At 33.2% G+C, this 27,996-nt stretch overlaps 1 protein-coding gene across 3 annotated transcripts; it reads left to right on the plus strand.

Moving 5' to 3' along the window:
* The first annotated feature begins 214 nt into the window (after positions 1 to 214).
* Positions 215 to 27,979, plus strand: LOC143257554 (lathosterol oxidase-like). Of its 3 annotated transcripts, none has more exons than XM_076516406.1 (5): positions 215 to 354; positions 13,851 to 14,084; positions 19,500 to 19,632; positions 20,588 to 20,718; positions 26,650 to 27,979. In XM_076516406.1, exons 2-5 carry the CDS (start codon positions 13,875 to 13,877, stop codon positions 27,001 to 27,003), a joined length of 828 nt encoding a protein of 275 aa, XP_076372521.1. In that variant the 5' UTR covers positions 215 to 354; positions 13,851 to 13,874; the 3' UTR covers positions 27,004 to 27,979. The 3 variants fall into 3 exon arrangements, with proteins under 3 accessions (XP_076372521.1, XP_076372523.1, XP_076372522.1); XM_076516408.1 differs by having other exon boundaries at positions 344 to 574; XM_076516407.1 differs by lacking the exon at positions 215 to 354 and adding an exon at positions 666 to 846.
* The last annotated feature ends 17 nt before the right edge of the window (positions 27,980 to 27,996 follow it).

Below are 27,996 nucleotides of genomic sequence, written 5' to 3' on the forward strand. Positions count from 1 at the left end.
GGTTTAGATATCCGTAGTGGGCAGAGCGCAGTTTGTTGTGTAGCTTTGTGCTTAATTCCAAATAATCAATCAATCAGTTGATCAATCGTTACAAATAAACAAATATATGTATAATTAATCACATATTTATTAATATCAAATGTTTATATTTTGAGGAATGGATAAATTCTGATAACGCAGTTCTTTTGTGTCACATGTACATGTAACGAATATTTTTGATAGCTTTGTGTAAAGTATATCGTACGTGTATAGACATCTCTTGATTGATTTTTAGTTATACTGTGTGCTGTTTCTCGACATTAGATGGAAAATATACGGACTATCACACGCATCTGGATTTTGTAATCGTGGGAGGTGTGTGTTAGCTTAAGGTTCTTAGATTTTCCATAGCTTTTACCATTTTTGCCGTTGAATGTCTACTGCTGTTTAAATACAACACTTAAGTACTGTTAAGTACATAAGTATAAATTATAAATCTATAATATCGTTTAGGTTACTGTATATTTACTAGCCTATGACCCTTCCACTTGTTTTTTCTTCGTTTTTTAACGTAAAATTTGAAGGAATGCGTTAGGCATGTACATTGTATATTTTTTCTTCAATTTTAACTTTGTTGAAAAAAAATGTATTCGTGTATATATACGTGTGTGTGTGTGTGTGTAAGTCTGAAGGTTTATAATGCTAAATACCAGGATTTGATATATTTGGTGGACACAGCACAGATTTCCTGTTGCGTAGCTTTGTGCTTAATTACAAACAATCATTAATTTAAAAGAAATAAAACCAGGAATACATAAAAGTATAAAATATAGATTTTGTATTATCTAGGAAACTGAAATTTCAACAGTAAGACCTTTTTGAATAAGACTTAATTAACAATGTAAAGCTTCTAATGTTTTTTGAAGTTTTTGAACACCCTCAGTATGTTAAACTATGTAACATTTAATATAGTTTTAATTTATTAATAAAATAATTTTCATAAAATAACCATTATTTTCACAAGAATACATTTTAATTCTGTGTAAAATATTGGGTTATCTTGCTTGTTTGTATTTTAATATTGGCACCATCCATAATCTGATAATCCTTACTTTTCTCAACTTAGATTGTTTAGCATTCTTCTCCATATTTCTGTGATTTTCCAGTAGATCTCGTTAATTTTTCTCAAGACCATGTGAGGGTATATCATAAATACTGTATTGTTGCTAAGGCTTGATAGTAATACTAATACTCAGTAGTGTCATTATGAATATATCATGTTCAGAGAGGTGCAAAACAATATCATTAATCACTATAATGTCATTAAAATATAACATTTTCAGTAAGGTATAATAATAGTAACACTGCTCCTTACAACTTTTCTGTAAATAAAATAGTGTCACCACACACAACAATATTATAAATATAGCACTACCAGTAAGGTATAATAAGAGCAGAGTGTGCTATATTTAGAGATGAGTAATTTAATTGATTAATTAATATAATCAACTATCTAGGAGTAATGATTTTGTCAATTAGTGTCTCATAAAGAAATCAATTAATATTACAAAAATAATCAACTATTCAAAATTAATTTTTCCAATTATTACTGTTTTTGATTATTTCAATATTCAGTTAATTGAAGTTACAGTTATATTAGCTGTCATGAAAATATTAAATTACGGTTTTTGATCATTTACTGTTTTCAGTTGTTCTGAATATCTAAATATTCAAAATACTGCTGGCATTTTTGTTTGTTTTTAAGCACAAACTACAAATTGGGTGACCCCTGTCCCAGTGACTCAGCAACAAGTCTAAATATCAGGGTTTGATACATTTAGTGGACTCATTACATATTGTTAATTCTGTAGCTTTGTGCTTAATTACAAATGAATGTAATGGGTGTGGGGAGGGTATGCTGATTTGAAGAAATCAGTTTTGATTCACATTACCACTAAATTTTCTTTTTCTGTTACTGCAAAGCTAGTAACAATACTTGTTATTGTCACTTATTTTGAACAGATGATTTAAGGGAAGTCAACTAGCTCATAGCACCTACTCCCAATTCTCTGGGTGTATAAATTATATGTAGTGTAAATTTAAATAAAAGTTCATAGATATAATATTTGAGTGGATTATTTGTTTCTTATTTTTTTTAACTATAACAGCATTATGACCTCTTGTGTGGTCATCATCAGGTAAACTGTTATATGAAATACTGTGTGAACAGTTTGTTCCAATTTAGAAAACTTGGAGGGTAACATGTTTTCATTTTTCACTGTTATTCGTTTCTGAATGGTGGTAAACTAAAAGGTGTGTTAGAGTTACATTTCACATTGTTTTATAACTGTACTCATGGATGTTATTCTATGCCCTTGCCTGTATTTCAGACAGTTTTGTGCATCAACTGATTTCTGTATGTTTCTATATTCAAAGTTATAAGCTTGTGATCTATTATATTACCAGACCAGAAGTTTTCTCCTAAAGGTCTTGTAACTCCATGAACCCTGTACCTAACAATGTTTTAACACTATTAGTTTATGTTTCTTCAGCTACATCCTCTTCATAGCTTCTACCATGCTTATAGCTATTCTGTAATCTTTTACCATCTCTCTTTCCAGATAGTTAGTCTTTCTTTTTCTGTCCATTCAGTGATTACTTCTCTTTGTATCTGAGTTATTCAGGTTATGCAGGGCCATGTTAAAGAACTAGAATGCCCACTCTTTTGTACAATAAACCATCTTAATAACTCTGATTTGAGCTCTGTCCAGTAAGTAAATACCATATTTGTCTGTGTATAACACAACTCTGGATTTTTTGAGCAAGTTAAGTGAAATTTTAGGCTCTGTTTATAGGATGACTTACATTGTCAAGAAAGCCTAGAATGTTACTTAGAAGTTATTTTGAAACTGTGCTAATCTGCTCTCTGGGTTTGTCAATATAATCACAAGTGTGGTTTTTATACTCTTCAAACATTACAAACAGCGTAATATGACTTAAGTAATAAACATGTAATACACAACCTTTTAAAGTTTTCATCACAGTTGAAATGTTCTGTTATAAAATACTAAACTTTAAGATATAGTAATGACTATAAAAGACATTTTTACAAAAGTTAGTGCATGCTATAGAAACTTTTTGATTTAATATTAACAATGTTTTAGTATGATGGATGAAATCAATACATTTGAAATAAAAATATTTGATTAATTTTAACTAGCATATAAGATAAATAACTTGTAGTTATGGAGGATTGAGAAAAGTGATACCATTACAAATACATTATTTTAACACAGTAGGTGGCACAATGTCAACACACTTACCTAAAAAAGCAAACAAAAATAAAAGAAAGTAGTTTTAGTTAAGTATGCTTTTAATCAGAGTTCTTACCTGAACTCTTTGAATCTTTGTATAAGATGAGGTATACAATCAGACAATTGTTTTAAGAGTAAAACGTATTGTCGTATACACTAGCAAATGTGATATCTTTTCCCAGATCAAATTGTTAACAAAATGCAAAGTGAGGTCTAAATAGTGATTTGTTTTGTGAGATTATTACCTCTCCTGATTTATAATCAGCACATTTTTAAATACACCCTTAAATATTATTAACTTTACAACTAGCAACAAAACATTACTTTTGTGGCTTGATTGACTTTTTCACTGCTGTGTCAAAATTTTTATTCTTTAGTTGCACTGTTAGTTTCCTGTTTATAGTAAATCTGATTCAAATTATGTTAAATGCAAATTTGTCACTTTGCACTACAACATTTGTTATGGTGTAATGCATTTCACAAGCTGTGTATATTTGGCTGTAAACTTTTGCACTTGTTATAAGTAAGGTCATTGCCAGTTGTTTAACTTCTCAATAAGTCCATGTCATTCTTTAGTACCTAGACATCCTTACAATAGCTAGAAACACTTAAGATATTATTGTTGTAAGCAGCAGATGCTACTGATTATGTCTTTATCAGTGCCATTGATATAAGTACAAAAAGTGAAGGCCTAAGCACTAGTCAGTTTGACTAGACTGTGTTAATAACAACTGTTTTTATTTCTTGTGTCACTCTTTATACAGTACAGTTAATTAGCCCTTACTCTACCTTTACCTATACGATTTTTTGCCTAATATTTTGTTTGACATATAATGAAAACTTTTGAAAATCTAAGTACACCAAACATTAACTTCATCTAGATAAGTAGTAAAGCTTTCAAATTAAAAGATAACAGATTATCAAAAGAAAATTTCCTTTTATGAACTCACGTTGTCTTTCTCTTATGATTTCATATTTCACTAAATGAATTTGTAAAGCTTTTTCTTTCTCAGATTATATAATTGTTCTTACTAATGAAGTAACATTGTGGTATTTACTCTACCAGTATTCCTGTTTAATTCTACAAAATCAATTATTTGTCCACAAGGTCCCTCGATGTGGATTCCTGTTTCCTGGTGAGGGGACCTCCCAGAGAAGGTTCTGTACTTTCAGTTTACCTTCTCTGGGATTTAAACATCCACCTGTGTGTTTGCTGTGCATGGTGACCCATGAAGGGGAGGAGAGGATCCTGGTGGTTGAGGGGTCCAACTCCAACACACCACTTTGGCCTTGAATTCCTGTAGATGAGCAGTCTTGGTGTGGCCCCCCTAAGATCTATTGGCTAGTCCATTTGGGTCAGGGTCAACTGAGTGCCAGCATAGGACATCCTCAACAGGTGCAGTGGACATTATGTCTGATACTGGTGTTCGGGTATTGTGCTCACGAAACCCTGTCACCACTGCAGACCTTATATGGCACTGTAGTGCGTCCCCTCGTAGGGCTCCATCAGTCAGTAGGCACCAAAATATTCTTTTTTTATTATGGATTCCCCTCAAATAAAAGAAAAAATAAACAAGCATAACAGCATAGAGAAAAATCTTATTACTGGCAAATGACCATGCATTGATGACTCTGTACAGTCAAACTCACAACTTGAATTTGTCCTGCAATTTTTAATTATACATTTTTAACTGAAAAACTCTTAGGGCAGATGTCTCTATCTTTTATTCACAATGGTTCAGAAGGGTTTCCTGGCTCACCTAAATCAGTAACAAAATTATGGTCTGGGGACATTTTAGTAGAAACAGCGTCATCACAACATTCCAAACTCCTCTTGAAGTCAAAGGCCATTGGTATATACCCATTGAGGTTACTCCTCATTCTACTTTGAATTCTTCCAGAGGAGTTATAGTTGAAAGGGATTTAAAGACCATTCCAGAGTCAGAGATCCTTGCAGGTTTCAAAAATATCTTGCTGTGGTTCCTTGACATGTGCCCGTTGTGCTGGTAAAGACCATGATGTTTTTGAATGCCAACTAGAACTGCATTGTGTGAACTGTAATGGTCCACATCCTTCCTATTTTACTTCTTGCCCAAAATGGGTGGAAGAGAAAGAAGTTCAATGTCTCAAGACAGTTCACAATATTATTTATCCAGAGCTTGGAAATTATGATTCCCAATTCCATCTCAGACTTATGCTGCTGTAATCCATTCCACTACTACAGTAGGAGTCCAGACAGACTTTTCTGTGCCTCCTACAGAATCCTTAACAGTGCATCTTAATCTAGTACCCTCCAAAATCAACAAAGTTAACAAATCAGTTTCTACTTCTATCTCTGTCTCTACTACATCTTCTAGTCAGTGCCCAAATTCACCTTGTTCAAGCCCAGGTATTTCCATGGGGTCTTCCTCTCTTGACACCCCAAAAATTAACCCATTTGTTCATGTCCTCAGTCACTGGAACGTATGTCTACAAACTCCGACCTTCCTACTTGATCCAGAGCAGGATCATTAGAGAGTGATCGATCCACATCCAATAAAGAAAAAAGTGCAGTCGCAAACAGAAGGTCTCCATGCCATATTCTACTCCAAAATAAAGAAAAATGGCCATGCTAATCCAATGCACCTGTTGAGGTTTTCAGTCAGATGTGAATGACACCAAGGATTTGATTGACTTTTATCATCCCAAATGCCTTTCTTTACAGGAAACATTTTTAAAACCTATTAATACAGTCACAATTCGACAATACTCCTTATACCAAAATGACAGGTCAGGTGTAGGACAAGGACGTAGGGGAGTAGCACTGCTGATTGATCAACATGTGCCCACCTGGTCCTTGTCAATGAATACACCCTTAAAGGCTGTAGCCATTCGTATTTCCTTAGTTTGTACCATCACTGTTTGCTCTCTGTACCTTACCCCTGGAAAAAATTATCATCCTTCAGACCTTGAGGCTCTTATTGAGCAACTGCCAACCCCCTTTTTAATTTTGGGGGATCTTAATGGGCATAATCCCCTCTGGGGTGGTTCTAGTATTGATATGAGGGGTCATGCTATACATCATATGCTCCTGAATCACAACCTGTCTACAATACTGGCTCTTACACTTATTTTCATGTACCCAATCAGTCATTTACTGTTATAGATCTTTCTATCTGCTCCCCTTCACTTTTCACTTGCTTTTCTTGGGAGGTTGACATCATTCCATGGGGTAGTGATCATTTTTCTATCATATTAAGAGAGATTGGCCATGGTCAGTGCCACCTGATCCATGTGCATCAGTGGAAGTTGGACCAGACCAACTGGCCCTCTTTCACTGCTCTCTTGGAACTTGATCCTGCCAATAGATGATTGTGTAGCAGCAGTAACTAATTGTATTGTCCAAGCAGCTGCTCAATGCATCCCCAAAACTTCGACATCTTTCCCATGGCATCCCTGCCCTTGGTGGAATTCTTGTTTTATAACACAAAAGCTCAGAAATGTGCTTGGGATAAATTTTGTAGATTTCCCACACTTACAAATCACATTGCATTTCAGCAAGCACGTGCATAGGCTCGGCAAGTTAGACGTCAAAGCCAGAAGGAATCTTGGATTAAATATACCTCCAGGATTTCTTCAACCACCAGTTCAAAAGTCATATGGGACGAGATATGAAAGGTGAGTGGATGGTATACTTCTGCCCCCTCTCTTTCTTAATATTCAATGGCTATGAAGTTGCTGATGCTCAGAGCATTGCCAATACTTTTGGTGAATGTTTCTCTCATGTATCTAGCTCTTCAAACTCATTCTCTTCCTTTATAGCTATTAAAACACGAGTTGAACATCTGCCTCTTTTCGACTGATCATCCCTATGACTACAATTGCCCTCTTACATTGGTGGAACTCAAGCTTGTGCTTCATTGGTCTGGCAATACATCAGCTGGACCTGATGATATACATTATGATATGCTGTGCCACCTTTCTCCTGCATCTCTTACTATTATTCTGGCTGTCTTTAACTGGATATGGCAGGAGAATGACTTTCCTGATGCTTGGTGCCAAACTATTGTACTCCCTAATCTTAAACCAGAGAAGAATCCAAAGATTTCTTCTAATTACCGTCCCATTGCTTTGACAAGTTGTCTCAGTAAGACCTTAGAGAGGATGATTAATGCTCATCTTGTTTGGCTCTTTGAATTAAACAACCTTCACTCACCCTCTCAGTGTGCGTTCCGAAGACAATACTACATGACAGACCACTTGATTCACCTTGAAACATCATTTAGAGAAGCCTTTTTGAAGCAACAACATCTTTTTCTATTTTTTTTATATTTAGAGAAAGCTTATGATACAACATGGAGATATGACATCTTGCGAGACCTTCACTCATACATATTTGTGGCAATTTGCCACTTTTTATTAAGCATTTTTTAATGAACTGCAGATTCCAGGTCTGTGTTGGCTCAACACTTTCCCACTTTTTTCCACAGTCCTGAGGGTCACACTTTTCAGTATAAAGATTAATGCCATCAGTGAACAGCTATCCCCTACAGTTGCAAATGGTCTTTTTGTTGATGACTTTCACATCTCATGTCATTGAGCAGCAGCTACAAACTGCAATCAGTCATATACGTAAGTGGACCACAACAAATGGTTTTCAACTTAATCTCTCTAAAACTGTTTGTGTACATTTCTGCCGCCAATGGGGTATTCATCCAGATTCAGAACTTCGTATTGATGATGCTGTACTTCCTGTCATCTCTGAGGCAAAGTTCATAGGTGTTATATTTGACTGAAAATTAAACTTTATATCCCATATCAAGCAACTTCGTGTCAAATGAATAAGAGCAATGCACATCCTTCGTGTCCTTTCTTCCACCTCTAGGGGAGCAGATGGATACTCCATGCTTAAAATTTATCGTGCCTTTATCCGATCCAAACTTGACTATGGATCTTTTGTTTATGGTTCTGCCAGAACCTCAGCACTGAAAATGCTGGATCCTGTCCACCATCAGGGGCTTTGGCTTTGTACTGGGGCCTTTCATACTTCTCCAGTCCAAAGTTTGTATTTGGAGTCCCATGAACCCCCTCTGTATATTCTCCATTTGCAATTGTCTCTTATGTATGCTTTCAAACTTCGCTCTTTACCACAGCATCCTACTTGGGGTTGTGTTTTCCATCCAATAGAAAATATGCCACTGTTCCTTTTAGCCTGTTCCCTGCTAGTACAGTGGTATGTCTTTGGATTTACAATGCTAAAATTAGTGGTTTGATTCCCCTTGGTGGGCTCAGCAGATAGCTCGATGTGGCTTTGCTATAAGGAAACACCCACCTTTTTAGCCTTCATATTTGGACACAATCAGAAGAATTGGATATATCTTTGAATAGCATAGCAATATCAACAGTTCGTTCTCTTCCACCATGGCTAATTATTGTCCCCAACTGTGACCTATCTTTCAGTCATCTGAGGAAGGCCAGTACTCCCAATTGGAAATATCACTCTTTATTTGCTTAACATCTTTCAAACAATTTTTCCATTTCCATATATACGGATGGTTTAAAATCAGGTGACTCTGTAGGCTCTGCCATGGTTTGTTACAGTTCGGTTGTAGCACACAGAATCCCCTATACAGTTTCTGTGTTCACTGCCGAATTGTATGCCATTTATCTTGCCCTGAATCATATTGAAATTATGCAATATACATATTGTATGATCTATACTGATTCACTCAGCTGTCTATTTGCCCTGACATCATTCCATGTTATTTACCATCCTATTCTTATCAATATCCAAAACAAACTGGCCCATCTCTCTCTCTCTCTCTATCATCTATATCTGTCTAGTTTTTTGGATACCAGGTCATATTGGTATTTGTGGGACTGAGCTAGTTGACAGAAAGGCAAAGTCCATCTGCTCTGCCTCTATCACCACCGTACCTGTTCCATACATGGACTATGGTCCAGTTATCAAAACCCAGCTGTACACCAGTTGGCAGTCGATCTGGAGTATGCAATGAAATAATAAGGATTTTCAAATCAAGCCTTCTTTAGCTCTTTGGCCATCTTGTTTCTGTAAAGATTGAAGGGAGGAAGTTGTTTTGGCTAGGCTATGCATTGATCACAGTTTTTAACTTATCACTTCCTTTATTTAATCTGGTACTGATGCACCAATGAGTGGTCTGTGTGGCACTCAGATCATGATCTTACTTATTTTATTATCATGTCGTTGTTACAGCCAAGAATGCCATTTTAAATGTATTTTTAAGGTAGGTTTGCCCTTGGCATAGCCATAAGTGATACTGGCTGCCTCACTCATGTTTTTACATTTTTAAGAGCCATTGGTGTTTGAAACTAATAATGTAATTTAAGGTTTTTATTGGACTATACACTGTTTTAGCATGATTTCTTTTACACATTTTAATTTTATTTTGACCTGAATCCAGGACTGGAAAGGCCAACTTCAGGTGACTGACAGCAAGTTTGAACTTAATGCTTCAGTCTTTCTGGCAGGTCTTAATTTTACATATTTTATGTATTTTTATCTTCTTTTTCATTTACCTTTATAGTATACTACATATTGTTTGGCACAGGTAACCTAGTAGCTTTGTGCCAATAAACATGAAATACCTACCTACCTTGTCCACAAGGATATGCTCTTTCAATAACTTGTTTTGATACTAAAAACCATCTCTGGCATTTTGATACTGTCATTACATGCCTGAATTTCAAAAGTTTTAATTACATGTTCTTATGTATACACTTGTTAAAAATAGAACAGTTAAATAACAGAATATTTGATATTCATTTTTCTTTTGTTAATAGAATTTTCAAACTTAATAAAACATTGAATTTGTTAACAAAATTTAAGAAAATTATACATAAAATCTGTTTGAAATGTATATAAAACATGGTTAGTGCATGTGCATTTTGTTTAAAATATAAAAATATTATCTTTTTATCAGCATGAAACAATGTGAAGAGTACTCTTACAATTGGCTTTTAAAAATAATTGTAATGCTATAACATTACAGAAAAATTATGATATAATAATTTGCAGTTGGAAAAGGATTTTCATTAAATTTTAACAATATATACATACAGAAATGAATATACATTCATAAATCACCTCATAGTAGGCCTTCACCCATACTTGTAATTGTTTTTTCTTTTCTTCATATTCATATACAATGGACAAACAGACATTTGTTTTCCTAAATTATTTTATTCTTTTAGTAGAACTTGTTAAAATTCAACAATATATATATACAGAATTTTCATGTTTCAAGTCAAGGTCTAATACTAATTACTATCAAATTCATATTGGAAATATTGTTTACAGAACTTATTTGTAAACATATTTAATATTGGCACCTTCAGGTTAGTGCTATGTAGAGGTGACTGTGAGAAAAAATGCTTCAGTTGAGTACAGTCTTAATGGACATACTTCCTTCTTTCCATAAAATTTTGTTGTAAGGTTTACATCTTGTGAATGAGGCAGGGTAGCATGAAACACTTTATTATCTTTTGAGGAATTACTGGATGCAAGAACTCTGAGAATCTGAAAAGCAAGAATGCTGTCATAAACACAACATTCCATGAAATTTGAGTCAGTTCCAGAGGGAACACTGCAATCTGTGAAGATTTAGATTGGTCATCTAGAAGGCAAGATGTAGGAAGTCTGATGTAAAATCTTCACATAATGACATCTTACCTTCTCACATACAGGAGCTGTATGATCACAGCTGTAAAGGTCCTACAGCTGATAAATGCTATAGATTACACAATATTCTCATGGAATATGAAGATATCTTCAACAGTGGATATTATGACTTTTGCTGGACATAGGAAATTTGAGATTGGTACTGGAAATGTAGTCCCAATACATCGGTTTGTCAGTTGCAGAATAAGCTTGTAATCTCAAAGACATACAAGATTTGAAAGAATAAGAAGATATTGAACCAAGTAGTAATAGTCCAGATGGATCCATTACATCTTGTGTGGACTACCAGAAGTTGAATGAAGTCACAAATGAGGATACCAACCCACTGCTAAGGATTGATTTTATTTTCTGTGTGCTTTATCTGTATTATGTGATTTCAGTTGGATCTAAAGTGTGGATATTAGCAGATGTAACTTGGTAAAGCAAGTAGAAAAAAAAGTATCACTTACAGCAGGAAATAGGATTGGAAATTTTGTGTGTTATGCACCTGATATATTTGAATAATGGAATGTGTTCTTTCAAGAGTACCTTGTAATGTTGTACTCACTTACTTGGGTGACACAGTCATGTGTGTGAAGACCTTTGATGGTACTTGTGATGGACAAAGGAAAGAGAACCTTTAGCTGAATTGCAAGAATTGTTCCATTAACTGATGACTTTCTTGGAAAACACAGTGAATGAAGAGGGAGTGTCTTCACCCAACATTGATTGAATCTGCTCAAAAATAGTCATCTCCAAAGAAAATATGTGCTGTGAGTATTCTTGTTTTGTAAAATCATTCTGTGATATACTTTGACCTTTGCAGAAAAATTACTTGAAAAATGAAATAAGTTTTATTGAACTTCTGATTGTAAACAAGCATTCAACAAATTGAAGAAAGAATTAACTGCTACTTGTATATTAATGTACCCAACACTGGAAGATCCACTCAGATACAGATGAAAATATTTTTGCAGTGGGAACAATGCTGTCACATGTAACAACATGGGAAAGACATGTGACCATCTATTATAGCAAGGCATTGAATGTTGCACAAAGAACGTATTGTACAACTTAGAAATCATCATTATATCCTAAGTAAGTTCTGCCATTATTATATGGATAAATCCTGGACAGATCATGCAGAATTGAAGTGCCTGAAGAATATTTGTAATACAAAAAGTCGCATAGCAGGATGACTTTAGAAACTTCAAGAGTGTGACTTTAATCTTTTTGGATAGTAATTTTTGGTGTGGTTTTCAGTAATTTCATCAGAAGTGTGCATTAGTAACTAGAAAAAGTCTGGATATGAGAAATATCTCCAAACTAATGAAATGTTCACCAGAATAGCTGGTTTCTAGAATATAATAATTTTTGTGTTGTTGGATTTGGGATTGTCTATGTCTATAAAAACATAAGAGGTAATCTGTTAGTTAGTGAGTTAGCCAGATAAACAGTGAGTTAGTTAATCTATTCTTTAGTTAGTCATATAATGAGTTAATCAGACAGTGTGCTAATGAGTTAATTATGTTAGTTATATTAGCTAATTAGTTAATCACTTCAGTGCTATAAAGTTTTATTTAATCTGTGCCATAAATATGAGGAGAAATTGAACAAATAAGTAGCTGTTAAATTTTATTTGTGTGTTGGACAAATTGCTAGTTCATCATGAGTACATGAAAGTATGTAAGTTGTGAAACTTTCCATTGAAGAAATAAAACACTTATTATAACACAACCTGGTGGGTCAACCTTAACTTTATATATATATATACAATGCTAAAATCTAGGATTTGATTCTCTAAGATATTTGTTTCTCTTGTGTAGAACAAACACAAACTTTTTGTTAAATGAACTGGACTTCCAAAACTTTTTGTAGAATGAAAAGAACCAAATTAAGAATAGAAGATCTTAAAATAATACTTTATGAAATGAAGATTTGCTAATTCAAACTAATTAAAAAAACTTTAAATTTGTTTGTAATTTTTACAGTATATTTTTAAAATGTTTTCAATCAGTCTTCACATTCAAAGATAAAAGTGTTATCTGTTTCAGCCATAATTTTGAAATGCTTACATGTAATATTTTAGTTTTGTAAACCATAAAATCATGTATGTGGTGAGTATACTTAATTTTTTCTGAGTCTGGAATGTCATATTTATTTAGCGAATTATTTTGTTAATAATATTTTACGACAAGCCTGTACTAATACTATCACCTGAAAAATAATATATATATATATATTTGTAACTTTCACTTGTTAAGGTTTTCCTTCAGTTTCTTTTTTTGCACTTTAAATATCTGTATTGAAATATACTTTCCAAATCTTGCATTACATTTTCATGGATTACAAATTATTTATTGGCTCTTTCCAACAATTTATATCATCAGTGAAATATTTTAGTCCTTTTTTATTCAGAGCCACTTTGATACTACTTTGAGACTGAGTCATTAAATAAAAAATTAATTTCTTATTATAAGGGAAGGTTTTTTATGAAAGGATAATCAGTGTTATGGATAAAGAAAATAATTTAAACACAGAAGCATCTCTCTCTTTTATTTAAATGAATCTTTTTAAACTAAAGCAGGTGCATTCTCAGCAGCTGTAATATGGATATTGTATATACTTCTTCTATATTCATGACAATGTGTAAAGTTTTCATCATTTGATACTATGTAATATTGTGAAGAGAGTATTAGGTTTTTACTGAAAATTTTCATAAATAAGTTATTTAAATTTCTACACATTAATTTTTAAAGTAAATAAATATTTCTTCATGCATAACTGTATATCCAAGATGAAGTTTTAATTTTTTTATGTGTTTTGAAAAATATTGTACTGAATTATTAGAACACTAATTTTTTTTATTATTTTTTTAGACAATAAGCAATCAGTGGAAGAAAATGGATGTAGTTTTACAAGTGTGTGATCAGTGTGTTTTCACACCTTTATTGTACCCATCTTGGTGGCCTGAAGATGACATCTGGAGACAGTTTTTGACGTTAAATGTAGTGTTAACACTTGGTGGAACTCTTGTATATCTTATTCCAGCAACTTTTAGCTACAGTTTTGTATATGATAAAAGACTGCTAAAACATCCCCAGGTGTTACATGTAAGTATAGTTATTTTGTGTTGAGATAAGTGCTCTTTTTGCTCAATGATGTTACTACAGTTGAAAGTTTTTGTAACTGTTACTAAATTTATCATATTCCAAAACATAATTACCTTCTTTCACACTTACAGCTATTATTCGACTGATATGGTTTATTCCTTTGTCCAGATAAACATTGGTCAATTTTTTGTTTCTTTCTTCAGTCTTTTATGTCTCACATAATTGCCTTTGATAATATTTGTTTCATGACACTCTCCACATATGTCAATGCACCCTTTTTCTGGTTCTCTATATAAGCACCTCATTTAGATAATGTTATCACTTTTTTTGACAAATCATTCACAAGTGGTTTATCCATACTATGATCATTGGAAATACTTCCAATTCTTAGCATCACAACTGAGAAGCAAATGTACAGTATGAATTCCCAGGTTATCATTTCTGGTACAGAGGCAAATCACATCTCCTGTCCTTTCTCTGATATATAGTGTCACACAGTGGTTGGGGAGCAAGTGAAAATCACTCACAGTTGAAGACTTTTTGTTATCTTATATTTCAGTGAGATGGTGACATGTATTTAGTTTATTGGTGCTCCTACATGGAGCAACTGAAGACAGTGATGGACATTTTGTAGCAAATTTAAATTTGCTTTTTCCTGTGGCTTCATTCATTCTGTTAACTTCTTGGTCTTTCTATGCAACAGTGGTAAGTTTATGGATTTACAGTGCTAAGTCTGGGATTCAATTCTCTATTGTGGACATAGCAGATGACTCAACATTGTTTCGCTTTAACAAAATAAATTTACCTGACAACATGTTTTTCCTAAACATGGCAATCAGAACATCATTTAAAAGACATCTAAAAGGAAGCCACTTTGGGAACAACTGGTTCTGAATTGCTTTCTTCCATTGATCTATTAAGTGTAATGTTTTGGTCTTTCCATAGTGGCTTTTGAGCTTAAACTTATTTGATGGTTGTAAAGTCTGGCAGTGAAGACTTTATTTTGTTTCCATTCACAGTCATTTTAGGTTCATTTACTGCTTAGTTACGTGATGGAACCACTATGCATTATTTGTCATGGTTATCAGAACAACATGATTTAGACTACCACTGCTAGGGAAAAGTGTATTCTGACTTAAGTAATACATTTGCTATTCAAAATCAGGGGTTCTGAGGTAGAGTTTATAATTAATTTGAATAGATTAATGTCCCTTGGTGGGATAGGGGTATGCTTACAGACTTGCAACTCTCATGTCTTACATATTTTCCTAACATGTTGAAAGACTCTTGGGATCATCAACTTCTTTGATGTTGAGCTGTAACCATTGTTAGCTTGAACATTGATTTGATTGTCAGCTTCTAAATTCATCCCTGTTGTTGTTATTGGCATCTTGGCTTTCATTGACACCTGAAGAGGTTCATAATTTGCCCTTTTCAATGGTCCTGATCCTTGACCTCAGTCCTTCAGAAAATTTGTTCTCAGAATAGATCCTTTCAATATCTAGAAATTACTCTGCTTGGGAGGAATGCTCCAGCATTATTAGTGGTTATTGTATGCCTTTGAGGTCTGTGGGGCTCAGCTCCAAGAATTTTTGGATGTGAGATAACCTTAACCATGGATCTATAGGCACTGAGTCAGGATTATTCATTCTGTTCACATTTTCACCATAATTATCTACCCAACCTGTTTGGTTTCCATTTTTTGCAGATATCAAAATTTATGTCTTCAGCTACATGAGTTTGGTTGGTGTAGGGGCAAAGATATAGAGTGCCACATTAGTTCTTCCAGGGTTTTATTCCTGTTAATTATTAAGTTTAAAAAGATAGGTGGTTGGTATTCAGTCATCAATTTTTCTTGTCTAATTCAGTGCCTATATTTTCCAAGTTTCACAAGTGATTCACTCATCTATATGAGTTTCCATTTCTTACTAGGATTTTGGATGTCCAAGTTTGATTCAGTCATCTCCTATACACATTGTCATAATGGAAGATTTTGCTACTATCTGCATTTTTTGTACACAGGGGTTACATGCTACAGTTCAGGGTTTTTACCTTCCAATTAGCTTTGACATCATATGGGTTCTGCCAATTGGTACGAGCTTTATCTTGTCACCTTCATTCCTTAACCCAATGTACATACCATTGCATGGATGGTTCTTTCTCATTTAGAAATGTGGGCATCCCTCCAGTCCCTCATTTGAAAGGAATGCATGTACAAGAGATCCTTTCAATGATTTTTATGAGACCAGGAGATCATAAATATCAATTCACTGGATTCCCCCACTTTTGTTATTCAGGATTGCTCTTCTTTCTCTAGGGATTGTTAAGTTAGGATGCTACTAAAACTTAGTTTCCTCTGTCACCACTTTATCCAGAGATCTATATCTTTACAAATCCCTGACTTCTGGGAGAGGGTGATATCTTAACATTCAGGAATTCCAGGTTCTATGAAAAGATGATGAGGCTTACCTTTACAATGAATTAGCCCTTCTTGCTCTTCAAAACATGATGGCTTATTAAGGGAAACATCATCAGGCATCACTACAATAATTCGGTAGTGGTGTCTTGCATTTTATGTCAAAAGGCATTTGGTCAAGGCTCCTAATTTTTAAACCTTAGATCTCCTTTATCAGAAACAATCCTATTATATCACTCCACTGGCTTGTTGTGTTACACAGGTCAACTCTCTTGACCCATATAGATTCTCCCAACAGAATAGATGGTACATTGCAAGGTTTTCTGTTGGAGTGATTCACCTTTTGAAACACTTATAACTGGTGAGATGGAACACCCAACTACTGGCATTTTGGTTTCCAGTACTTCACCTTTGAGCCTTGGCAATAGATGCCTATGTTATCCAGTGTACTTACAAATCATTTGCTCTAACCCATTGTTGGGTTCTGTTGATTGGCAGACATACCCTGGTTTCTGCCTCTGCAATACCCTAGGGAGTACCTACTTTTTCCTCTTTGGCCATCTCTGTTGAAGCAACCATAATCTGACATGGTACACATAGCTATCCAGAAATTCAAGGTTCAGGCATGGAGCTTATGCAGTTCTTTGCACAGTGTCAGGGTTTAATTTCTATCTTTGTTTTGTATCTGTTTCAGGCTTTGCTTAGTCTGGCAATAGGTATTTCTCAATAGAAATGACACAACGGCAATTGTGTAGTGAAGGGATGTTGAACCCACTTCACTCAATTGTGCTAAACATAATCCGTTTGCTTATTCTGGGCTCTCTTGGAAGTCAAGGAATTTTTTGTGAGTCACATCTAGTCAAATTTGTCACATTTCTATGCTCTTAGCAACCTGGTTGAATTGTCTGCTGAAGGACGTTGTTCAGAATGGTAAATGAACCTTCAACCAAGATTTTATCTCATGCTATTTGCATGACCTGGCAGTATTTTAATTTCAGAGTGTTTGACAACCCCCATAGTTCTATTAACACCTTCTGCTGGATTACACAGAAGGGTAAGTATTTTTGTTGCTACATTTATCTCTTCTTTACCATTCATAGTTACTTATCCCAATTTCACAGGATTCCATTCTGTGGCAAATGTTGCCCAAGCAAGTGTGCTTTTACCAAACCAATTCTGCACCAGCAAACACTAATTGAATATGCTTTATCTCAGTTTCAAAAGCCTCTGTAGGAATGAGGTGTTTCATAAGACCATTCCAAGACTGGCTAGATAGTATTATTGTACTATGTTTGACCACCCTCATGGACTATTATGCACAAAGCATAAGGGGATCCTGGCCATTCTTGCAGTAATTGGATTACATAAATTATGATCAGTTTGCTTCAAAAATTGTGGGAACTTGGCTCACCTATTGCACTGTTCCTCAGGACTTCCCAGTGCACATAACCTCCAGATTCTTAGAATCTAGTGAATTCTTTAACAAAACTGGTTTTCAGTCACTAGATGATGGACAGAGGCTTTCCTTCAGAATGTTAGAGTGAATTGCCTCCATTCTGGAAGAAGAGGGCAAATTTCAAGGCCCACTACCCAGGACCCTGGATATTTGCTATGGTAAATGTTGGCCAAGCACTAGCAACCCCAGATGCAGTATATTTTATTTTTATCTAGGTTGACATTTGGCTATCTGGCAAGGTTGAGCATGGTCCTTCTTTTTTGATCGGTATTGGTAAGGTACATAGCTAATGAAAGAGGGTCCATTGTCATTTTGTAATTCCAAGGAGTCGTCCCATCCTGGGTCCTTGATTGAGCACAATTGTTCCATGTCCTCCCTATAATTCCTGGGGCAAATGGAATTTACCTTGCCCTCATGGTTTGGGATGAGGATGAGTGTTCATAATTACCCACCAGATGAGTTCTGTTTCTTTAGGTTGAGTAAGGCACATAAGATCCCACCATTCTGAGCTTGATGGATTGCTAGACTTCATCAAGTTGAGGAAAAGGTTGTGATTTTGGTGGCTCAGAACATAATACCCCTAGGCTACAGGTTGTGAGCCACTTAGAGTATATATGTCTATCTTGCAGTCCAATTGCCCTTGCCACAAATGTAGGATATTGGGACCATGGCCCTATAATTCAAATCCTGAACAATGGAACTTTGATTATCTGGTTGGGGCCTGGTCAACAGTCTACAGTACATGAATTAAGTTTCAGGTGAAGAGCATACCTTTTCTGGATGTAGTGCATTTCTCCCTGCTAGCATGTCAATCTTCTGTAGATGCTTTCTGTATGGATAATGCCCTCACCAGCCCTTCCACCTTTTCAGTGTGAAATTCTAGCTGAATGGAGGTATGTTTTGATTGGTTGGTTGTTTGGCATTTTATGGTGCAAAGCAACTAGGCTATCTGTGCCAAGTGTATTTTGAAAGTTAACCTTTACTTAAATAGAAAATGTATTTCCAATAATTCTTACCTCTTTTCATGCTCTTCCACCATTCCTTCTCACCCACTAAGAGCTGATGTTAGAGATTGCTGATGGAGTCAGTTTCAAAAAGGTTATAACTCTATCTGAATCAGGTGCTTTTATACAGTACCAGTATAGAGGGTACATGAATGTAGGTGGAGAGTGTTACAGTACAAATATTGCCAATGGCATATAAATGATTGGAGCAAGTAAAAAAATAGTCAAGCCAATGCTTAGATAGGTTGTTTGTTTTCAAAATTAAGGGAACTTGGTACACCTATTGTCTGTTTCCAAAGTAATGTTTCTTGGGAATTATCAGTGTACATAACCCCCAGGTTCTACTAGTGGAATCCTTACCAAACATGATTTTCAGGCATTGGGTTGGAGACAGAGGGTTTCCTATAGAGTGTTAGAGTAATAGTCGTAAGTTTTAGAGAAGATATTATTGGAAATAGATTTTCAGTTTAAGAAAATGTTAACTTATTTTTTTTTATAAATGTTTTTTTATAAATGTTTTTTTTATATATTATTTACAGAGACAAGTACAAAAAGAGATTTTTTATACATTGAAGTCAATTCCATTTATGGCATTGTTTACCAGTGTACTCTTCCTGCTTGAAATCAGAGGCTGTTCTTTACTTTACAACAAGATCAGTGATTCAAAGTATGGTATGTGCTTTAATGTGCTTAGAAAATCATTATAATCATAAGAGTGAAATGTTTTGTTGCAAAATTTAAAAGAAACTGTGTATATCTGGTTGCCATCTCTTTTATCTGAGATAAAATATATTACTTATCTGTATTTTACATAAGTTTACTTAATGTCTTTACATATTTATTATATACATCATTAAAAATAAAGGAAGAATTTGAGTTTATTGTTATTTTTTGTATTGGTTTTGTATTGTAAATGGATACAACTAAAATAAAATACAAACATGCTTTATAGAAAGAGATTATGAAAGTGCATAGTCTAAAAAACACTTTACTAATAATTTGGTAAAATAAAATAGGTTTCAGTGAAAATATTGTGAAACAAGGAAATACAAGTGTTTGACTGCATATTATAATGTGAAGTCTAGTCACTGTAATGTTAATAAATTGCATTATTTTTTCTTACACTTCTACAGTTTCTTGGTTAATTGAATACACTGATTTTAATACTTGAACATTGGCTGGCATTTACACTCAGTTGTACATCTGAGGGTTCACACTGCTGAAAACCTAGTTTGAATTCTTGTAATGAGCACAAACAGGTAACTCCTTGTTTAACTTTGTGCCAAACAACAAATAAAGGAAACTGGGATTCTTCTGACTTAAACTGAACTTGCTGATCCTCATATTTATTATCTGTTTGTATTTCTATATATATTACAGAGTCTCAGTCATTAACATCCACAGTTATTAGATATTCTAGAACTACTTCTATAATAATCCTACTTGATCTTAATGTTATGTGCCTTCTAGAAAACATCTAACTTACAGGAGTAATGAAAAATCCCTTTCAGTTTTTAAGTGGCAAAATTATGTTTGTTTTAATAAATTGAAGTTTTATTTTATATAGGAACTCTCTAGTTTTATGACATCTTTAAATAAATTGAATATTTATTTTATATAATTTTAGGCTGGTGGACAGTCTTTGCTTCTGTGATTGCTTTTATAATGTTTACTGACTGCTTAATCTATTGGATTCACCGTGGCCTCCACCACAAACTGGTGTACAAGCACATTCACAAGCCTCATCATAAGTGGAAGGTACTATTTTTCATTAATATGAATATTTTTAAAATAGTAATCATCAATCTTAGGTCTTAAAGAAGGTTTCATGAAACAAACTTGTCAGATACTAGATTATAATTCATATATATGTCCTTTATATACATTTTGTTATGAGGCATGTGACAGTCCTAAGAGTTATAATTTCTTAACATAACAATTATTTTCTTCTTAGTGCATTTACAAAACGGTTTGCATAAAACTGACTCAAATAAAACCACATTAAAAATTAAAAGTCTGTCTTTCAGATTGCATATGCCTAAAATGCATGCTCTAAAGAGATACAAGTTGGCCATTGGGTTATTTACATGGCTAGTTTGGTAGATCTGAGACATCAAAAACTTAGTGTTATGCAGTCACTAAATTATATCTCATATTTCCAATCAATTATATAAATATACTTCTGCAGCCTTTTTGCATGTGTGTATCGAAGCAAATCAGCCAGAATTGTAGTTGTGTGTGGAGGGGCATCTTTTATATTTATATTGCTGTTTTTAGTGCAATTCAACAGAATTTTATTAGTTCTATGTATCATTCATTCAAGGTATCAGGTAAAAAGTATGAATGACTGTAGACCATCCTTCTGTTAAAGTTCAACTAATTTAATCTGGACACTTAATAATTTCTTCAGTTATTTCATTTAAAGAAAAAATAATATTAACTCAACTCAAAATTTTATTTACAACTTGAAGATTAATTGTGGCTTCTGATAATGGAAAGGCAGGTTAAAGCTAAGTTCTTGGAATTACTTATGTTATTTAAGCTTTATGTTAGTATTCTTATTATTTAAAAGTATTTGTATAATTTAGGGATATTTTAAGAACTGTGTTAAGTAAGTTATTTTAATATGTTTAGTTCAGACATTTGATAGTCATTTAGGAGTCTTATCATGGTTTTAACAGTCTACAAGGCTGGATATTTTTTAACCCAGTCATTACCACGTGTTAATTTCCTACATAGCCAATACAAGTTTTGCTATATTTTACTACAACAATAAAACTAGTGGAAGAAGTTGTTTAAAACTTTATAAAAGTTTTCACAAGTACATGTAGTTTAAAAAACAAAAGCCTGTTGCTTTTTTATATATTTATTTTTTAGCATTATTATCTTTAATATCTTAGAAATTTACATTAGAAAATGGTATTTATAAGATGACATATAAAATAACATTTTGAGACAACCTATGACCTACTTGTCCATATCAGCTATTCCATTCTCTAAATTACATTAAAATAGTTTTAAAAAAACTTAAAGCCAGCCCTTATCATTCATATACTTCTCATACTTTTTCTTAAAACTCACTTAAATATACTGCCTCTACAAAATCTGAAGGCAGCACATTTCAAAGACCAACATCCTGTTAGAAAAATAAAACTGTCTTTGCTGAAGACGATTCCTACCCTGCCAAAATTTATATTTGTCTCCCATAGTCCTTCTGTTCTTACTGTTAAATATATAAAAAGATGATGCGTCAGCATTATCAATTTCCTTTACAATCTTAAACCCCTCAACCAGATCTCTCCAACTTTTTTTTTTCAAGAGAATACACTCTCCTCATGTGATAACCATTCCGTCCAAGATACCATTCTAATAACACTTCTTTGAACCCTTTCCAACAATTTGATGTCTTTTCCAAGATGAGGAGCTCAAGACTGACCACAATATTTCAAATGTGGCCTAATAAATAACCTGTAGACTTGTATTTGATATTGTGTAGATACATCCTAAATACTTTACTTGGATGGCTTTTAGGACTGGTCATCTATGACTGGATACAATAACATAAATGCACGTACACAACATTATTGTAAATTTTTGTATTGTTTGGCAGGCAAAACTGAAAGGCCAGTATAATAAAAACAATAAAAAATATATAAGTGTATAATGTTATGAGGTAAAAGCTATTTAGTCTAAGTGTTTGTCACTTTTGATCCCCTAACTTGTGTGCCCTCTGTCCTTGTACTGTATATAAGCACTTCTGTTAAATAGTATAATCACTGTTTCTTGATGAAGCATTGGTCATGGTTTTCTCTGACAAGGTGATGCGAAAATCGCAATCCGTAACAGGATAACGTGTAACACTTTGTCAGAGAAAACCAGATGGCAGGATCACAATAATAATATGGAAATTCACACCCATATAATTGTTGTGAGCCTGGCACCTGCATGTCTTACCAAATGCTGAAATGTGTTTGTAGGCAAAGACATTACATACTAAAGAAAACAAAGAAATAAGATAACTAGAACAAGGTAACATTAACAACTTTTTGGACAAGTTTTACTACCATAACAGTGCAGAATCTAAGTTACAAAGATTTTTGAAGACCTCTGCAGTAATATAAAAGATAGAAAACCCACTAGGGTCTGGATTTTTTTTCCAGATATCAGTAGGAGTGGCACCAGCCTCTACAGGAGCCTACTCATAATCCAGATTCACATCTGACACTATGGTGACTCAAGTTGAAAGTTACATAATATATGTGCTGATCACATTATTATATCAAATAACATAATTCCCAAGTTACTGGCATGTATAGACCATGAAGATATTTTCATTTTTCATTCATTATTGTACCTAATAAGTTCATACTTTTATAATTTTAGTTACTTTTATAATAATCAATAGAGAAAACAAATGAAAAATAAAAAAAAACTTGTAATTAAATATCATACATTCTTATTTTCAGTAAAGCTTTATATATTATTTCCTTTACTATATCATTATACTTGTTGGTAAGTAACAAAGTATAATGAAAATAAAAAATTACAAATACAAAACAAAATCTATAGCATTTTTAGTATTGATAACAAAATTTCAAAACTACTCATGGTCAAAGTATACACTTCTTACCTTTCCCACAACCCAGCATGGTCAGGTAGTTTAGGCACTCAACTCATTACCTGGGGATTGTTGCACCAAACATGTACACCCTTTCAGCCATAGGAGCTTTATAATATGACAGTCAATCACACTATTTGTTGGTAAAAGAGTAGCCCAAGAGTTGGCAGTGGGTGGTGATGACTATCTGCCTTCCCTCTAGACTTACACTGCTAAATTAGGGATGGCTAGTGCAGATTGCTCTTGTGTAGCTTTGTGTGAAATTCACAAAACAAACAAACAAAACCTTTCCCACTTATTTTCTGTAGTTTACTGCTAGTAAATGGTTTAGAAACTAGAAGAAACAAAATGAATAGCACTGCCTGTCCTTTTCAGTATGGACAACAAAGTTCCTAAGTAAACTTCCTGAAAGTTTATTTTAATCTTTTTGCACCATTTTCTGTGTTTATTCTACTTTTAGCATCTGAAGTAGAAATCTGCTAAATATAAAGCAATGAAACACTATTACTTTTTAGATGTTACCGTACTTTGAGTACTGTGACACCTTTGATATAAAATAAGCATTTGCAGCATCACTTTCCCTGCTTTGAAAACACTTATTGAAAGTATAATAGTTACAATGAGAATTTTCTATGACTTTGTAGAAAGTCTGGGCTGATCCAACAAATTTGAAAGATATTTGAATGTTGGTTGAGAAGCAAATGTGTCCTCCGAAGTTTAGTTGAATCCTGTTTCTGAAAACACAGAGGAATAGGATCTATCAGCTTGTTTAGTTGCAACAAGAGTTGTCTAAAGTACAATATGGTTACAGGTTTTCTTCATTTTGTGTCAGATTTTCCCATCTTGAAAGGGGCATCTCTTAGTGATTTATCAACATTACAGTTGATAATAAGATTTTACAATAATAATGTAGCTTTGTTTTTTTTTATTATTTTAGCTTTGTGTATAGTTTTGTTGATCTGTCCATTTTAAAGTGGACAGTGTACCTCAGCCAGCATATTCATTATGTTTTGCTTTCATAATTTTACTTTTTGTTCATGTGAGTATTTATTTATGCATTGTTTTTGTTTTATTAAAGGGCATTTTTGTTATGTCTTGTGTTGAGTTGAAATATTTTGATTGAGAGTTCCACTGTTATTGTTACGTGTTGTAACATTTTGATTGAGTTAAAAATTTTAGGTAATGTTTGATTGAAGGGTTTTATTCTTTATAAATACATCTTTGTTCAAAGATTTTTTAAGCTTTTAGTGTTTGTTGTAGCTCACGGTTATATATATTGTTTGTCTGTATTGCATGTTTTTGGAAATAAGATGTGTCTCAACATTGTCAGGAGTTTATAGGTGATTAGATTTAAAGTTAAATTTAACTACTGGCTCGAGGAAAACCTGAAAGAGAGAAGGGACAAAGGTGTTAAAGCTTTTCTAACTGTTTCAGTGAAATGTTTGCTTTTCTATGCTATAAGGGCAGCTGTAAATGGTCCAGGAATTTACAATAATATTTTTCTAGTTGTTTTATTTCTTTATTCTCTTTAATGGGTAATTTATATTCAGCCTCAGAGAATATTCAAAAATATAAAGCATTTTAATTAAAAGGACTGGGACAGTATTATATTTTAATTGAAGACTTTCTGTTTAGAACAATGTGTTTAGTTCAATGGTAGTCTGTCACTATAAAAATAAATCTTCAGAACTAAGCATAGCTTAATGAAGTGATTGCATTTTCATTGTACAAGAACATATGCTGTATTATGTTTCTGTAATAAATATTGTATTCATTTTCACTAAAACTGTCCAGTATCTTTATTTAATATATGCAAATGAGATTTAGTTATCTTACATGAGTCATTCTTCATACTCGAATAAATAAATCTGTAGGTATTTGTAGATCTTTCTGTCTTGAAATTAGCAGGTTTTATACAAAAATATGACAGTAGTAGTATTCTAAATGTATTGGTTATTTCTGAATATATTTATTTTTCACATAATGCATGGTCAAAAAAACTGTTAATTTCATATAATTTTATTTACAATTTTTACCTTATGTTTCTCTTGGAATCACACATATTCTGTCCATTAGGAGAGTGGGTATGGCTGTAACAGTGCATGTTATGTAATAATGTAGACACCAGTGTCCTTTAGTGGTAAGCCAGGTGATATATCAAGGTTACAACCTACTTTATGTTTCAATGAGAATGACTGGTCATGTGGGTCATGTTCGCTTGCTTTCAGTACATTTTATATTACCTGAAGTATTAGAATTAAACATTCAATGAGTGAAAGTCATATATGATCTTGAGGAAAATAGGTGTCTGATCCAATAAAAGTGACCATCCATTGTTAATCACTTAAGTACACACTCTGTGTATGTGTTATAATAAAGAATAGTCATTTGTATTTCATATTGAATCTTGTCTCTTTAGTTCTTTCTCACAAACTCAGTTGTTTAGAGAAATTCAGAAGTACTCTTCAGTAGATACCTTGAATCTTCTGTTATTCAATGGACCTATCCTATTACTCGAAGGAAATTCAGTTGGACCTAAATATACCATAATACTCACCATTTAATTTTCTAATATCATTTTCAAAAAGCTCATAGGATTTCTTTCCTCTTGCATAAAAGCAGTGAAATATGGAAAATAGTTAAATGATACAATCAGCTTAGGCCATGTGGAGATTAAGATTTTTTATGTATTGTGGGATAACGTATTATTATTTTTTCTGTAGTTTTTAATATATGTATATATGTGTAATAATTTTAAAAAGTGGTACAATATTTTTAAATAACAAATGTTTAAAAAATAATGTACATAATAAATATTTCAAATGAGACTAACCAGTCTAAAGGCTTTTATATTTATACATTTACTGAGTAAATGTTTTATTGTATTTTAAGAATGAGGCTATTCTCAGTTTCAGGTATTTTTGTTTACCATCAAATGTTAGTTTTTACTTTTAACAACTTCGTTATTTAAACAAGTGTCATCTTCTTTTTTTCTTATAATTTTGGCCCAAAAGGTTCAACACATATTTGATTATGTTTGACTTCTTACATATGACATAAATTTCTTTCAGATCCCTACTCCTTTTGCAAGTCATGCCTTTCATCCACTTGATGGATTTCTTCAGAGTGTTCCTTACCACATTTATGTCTTTCTCTTCCCCATGAACAAATATGTGTACCTTGTATTGTACATTGCAGTCAATGTCTGGACAGTTTCTATCCATGATGGTAACTACCAAGTGCCAAACATCCTAAAGTCTGTGGTTAATGGATCTGCCCATCATATGGATCATCATGTGTTTTATAACTATAATTATGGTCAGTATCTCACACTCTGGGATAGACTTGGTGGCTCATTTCGCAATCCTAGTTCTTATGAAGGCAATGGTCCTTTGGAAGAGGTATTAAAAACCAAAGACACCTAAGTATTGCTGAATTTATTATTTACAAACCTTAGGCATGAAATATTAGTGATCACATAACTGTCATTTAGAAAACAAAATTATCTAAAATAAAAAATGTAATGCCATTATGAGATTTGATTATTCATAAAACTTATTGTAACAGTGTATGCAATGAATAGATGTTTATACCATTGACTTAAGAATTTTACAGCCTGGTGATTTACTATGTTAAAGTTAATATGTTGTTTTATGTAATTTAAAAATGTATATGAATTAGTATAATAAAGGTAACATGGTTAATTTAGGCTGTTAGTAAAACTTTGTAAGCTTGTTACAATTATGTTGCCAAAGAATATTGTTGGCTCATGACAAAGTTCAATATGTTTGAGGGTTTTATTGTTATTTGTAGTTATTGAACAGGGAAGTTGATTAGAAATAAACTATTAGGGTAAATATTTAGTAGTTATTAGTACTGGACCAGTAAAAAGGTTTCTTATTCAGAAAAAAATTATAATTTTTTTAACTTTCAGGCATAGCTCTTCTGGATTTAAGTTTCATTGTACAAAAATGTCATTATTTATGTGCAATTTTTTCAACATCTATTTAGAGCATTAAACACATTTACTATAATAGTTTTATGTTCTAGTAAATTCAAGTTTAAAACCTTGTACTATAGATATTCAAGAACTGTTACTACAACATTGCTTGTGTTGGTACTAAAGTAATATGCCTAAATTGTTATAAGGTTACTATTGCAGTATTATGTTGTTCACTATCAACTTACTTGAGTGGTATTATTCTATTGTAATAATAAATTATTACTGTTAACAAAGAGATTTTGTAAAAAAGACCATATAGTCAATACAGCAATACATATGCTTACTATATCAATATAGTGGCATTCATAACAGTATCAGTAATGTGGTTGTACAGTGTTGATATATGAAACATTACAATATGGTGTTTAAACTAGAAAATAAAAATGTAACTAAGGAAACATTGTATTTATTTTAA

Source organism: Tachypleus tridentatus, chromosome 7, assembly GCF_004210375.1.
Source record: "Tachypleus tridentatus isolate NWPU-2018 chromosome 7, ASM421037v1, whole genome shotgun sequence".
NCBI lineage: Eukaryota > Metazoa > Arthropoda > Merostomata > Xiphosura > Limulidae > Tachypleus > Tachypleus tridentatus.

Coding starts and splice junctions, on each gene's coding strand:
- LOC143257554 (XM_076516406.1), top strand. CDS start 13,875: ATGGATGTAGTTTTACAAGTGTGTGATCAGTGTGTTTTCACACCTTTA. Junction 19,633..20,587: donor GATCAGTGATTCAAAGTATG/GTATGTGCTTTA, acceptor ATATAATTTTAG/GCTGGTGGACAGTCTTTGCT. Junction 20,719..26,649: donor AGCCTCATCATAAGTGGAAG/GTACTATTTTTC, acceptor AATTTCTTTCAG/ATCCCTACTCCTTTTGCAAG.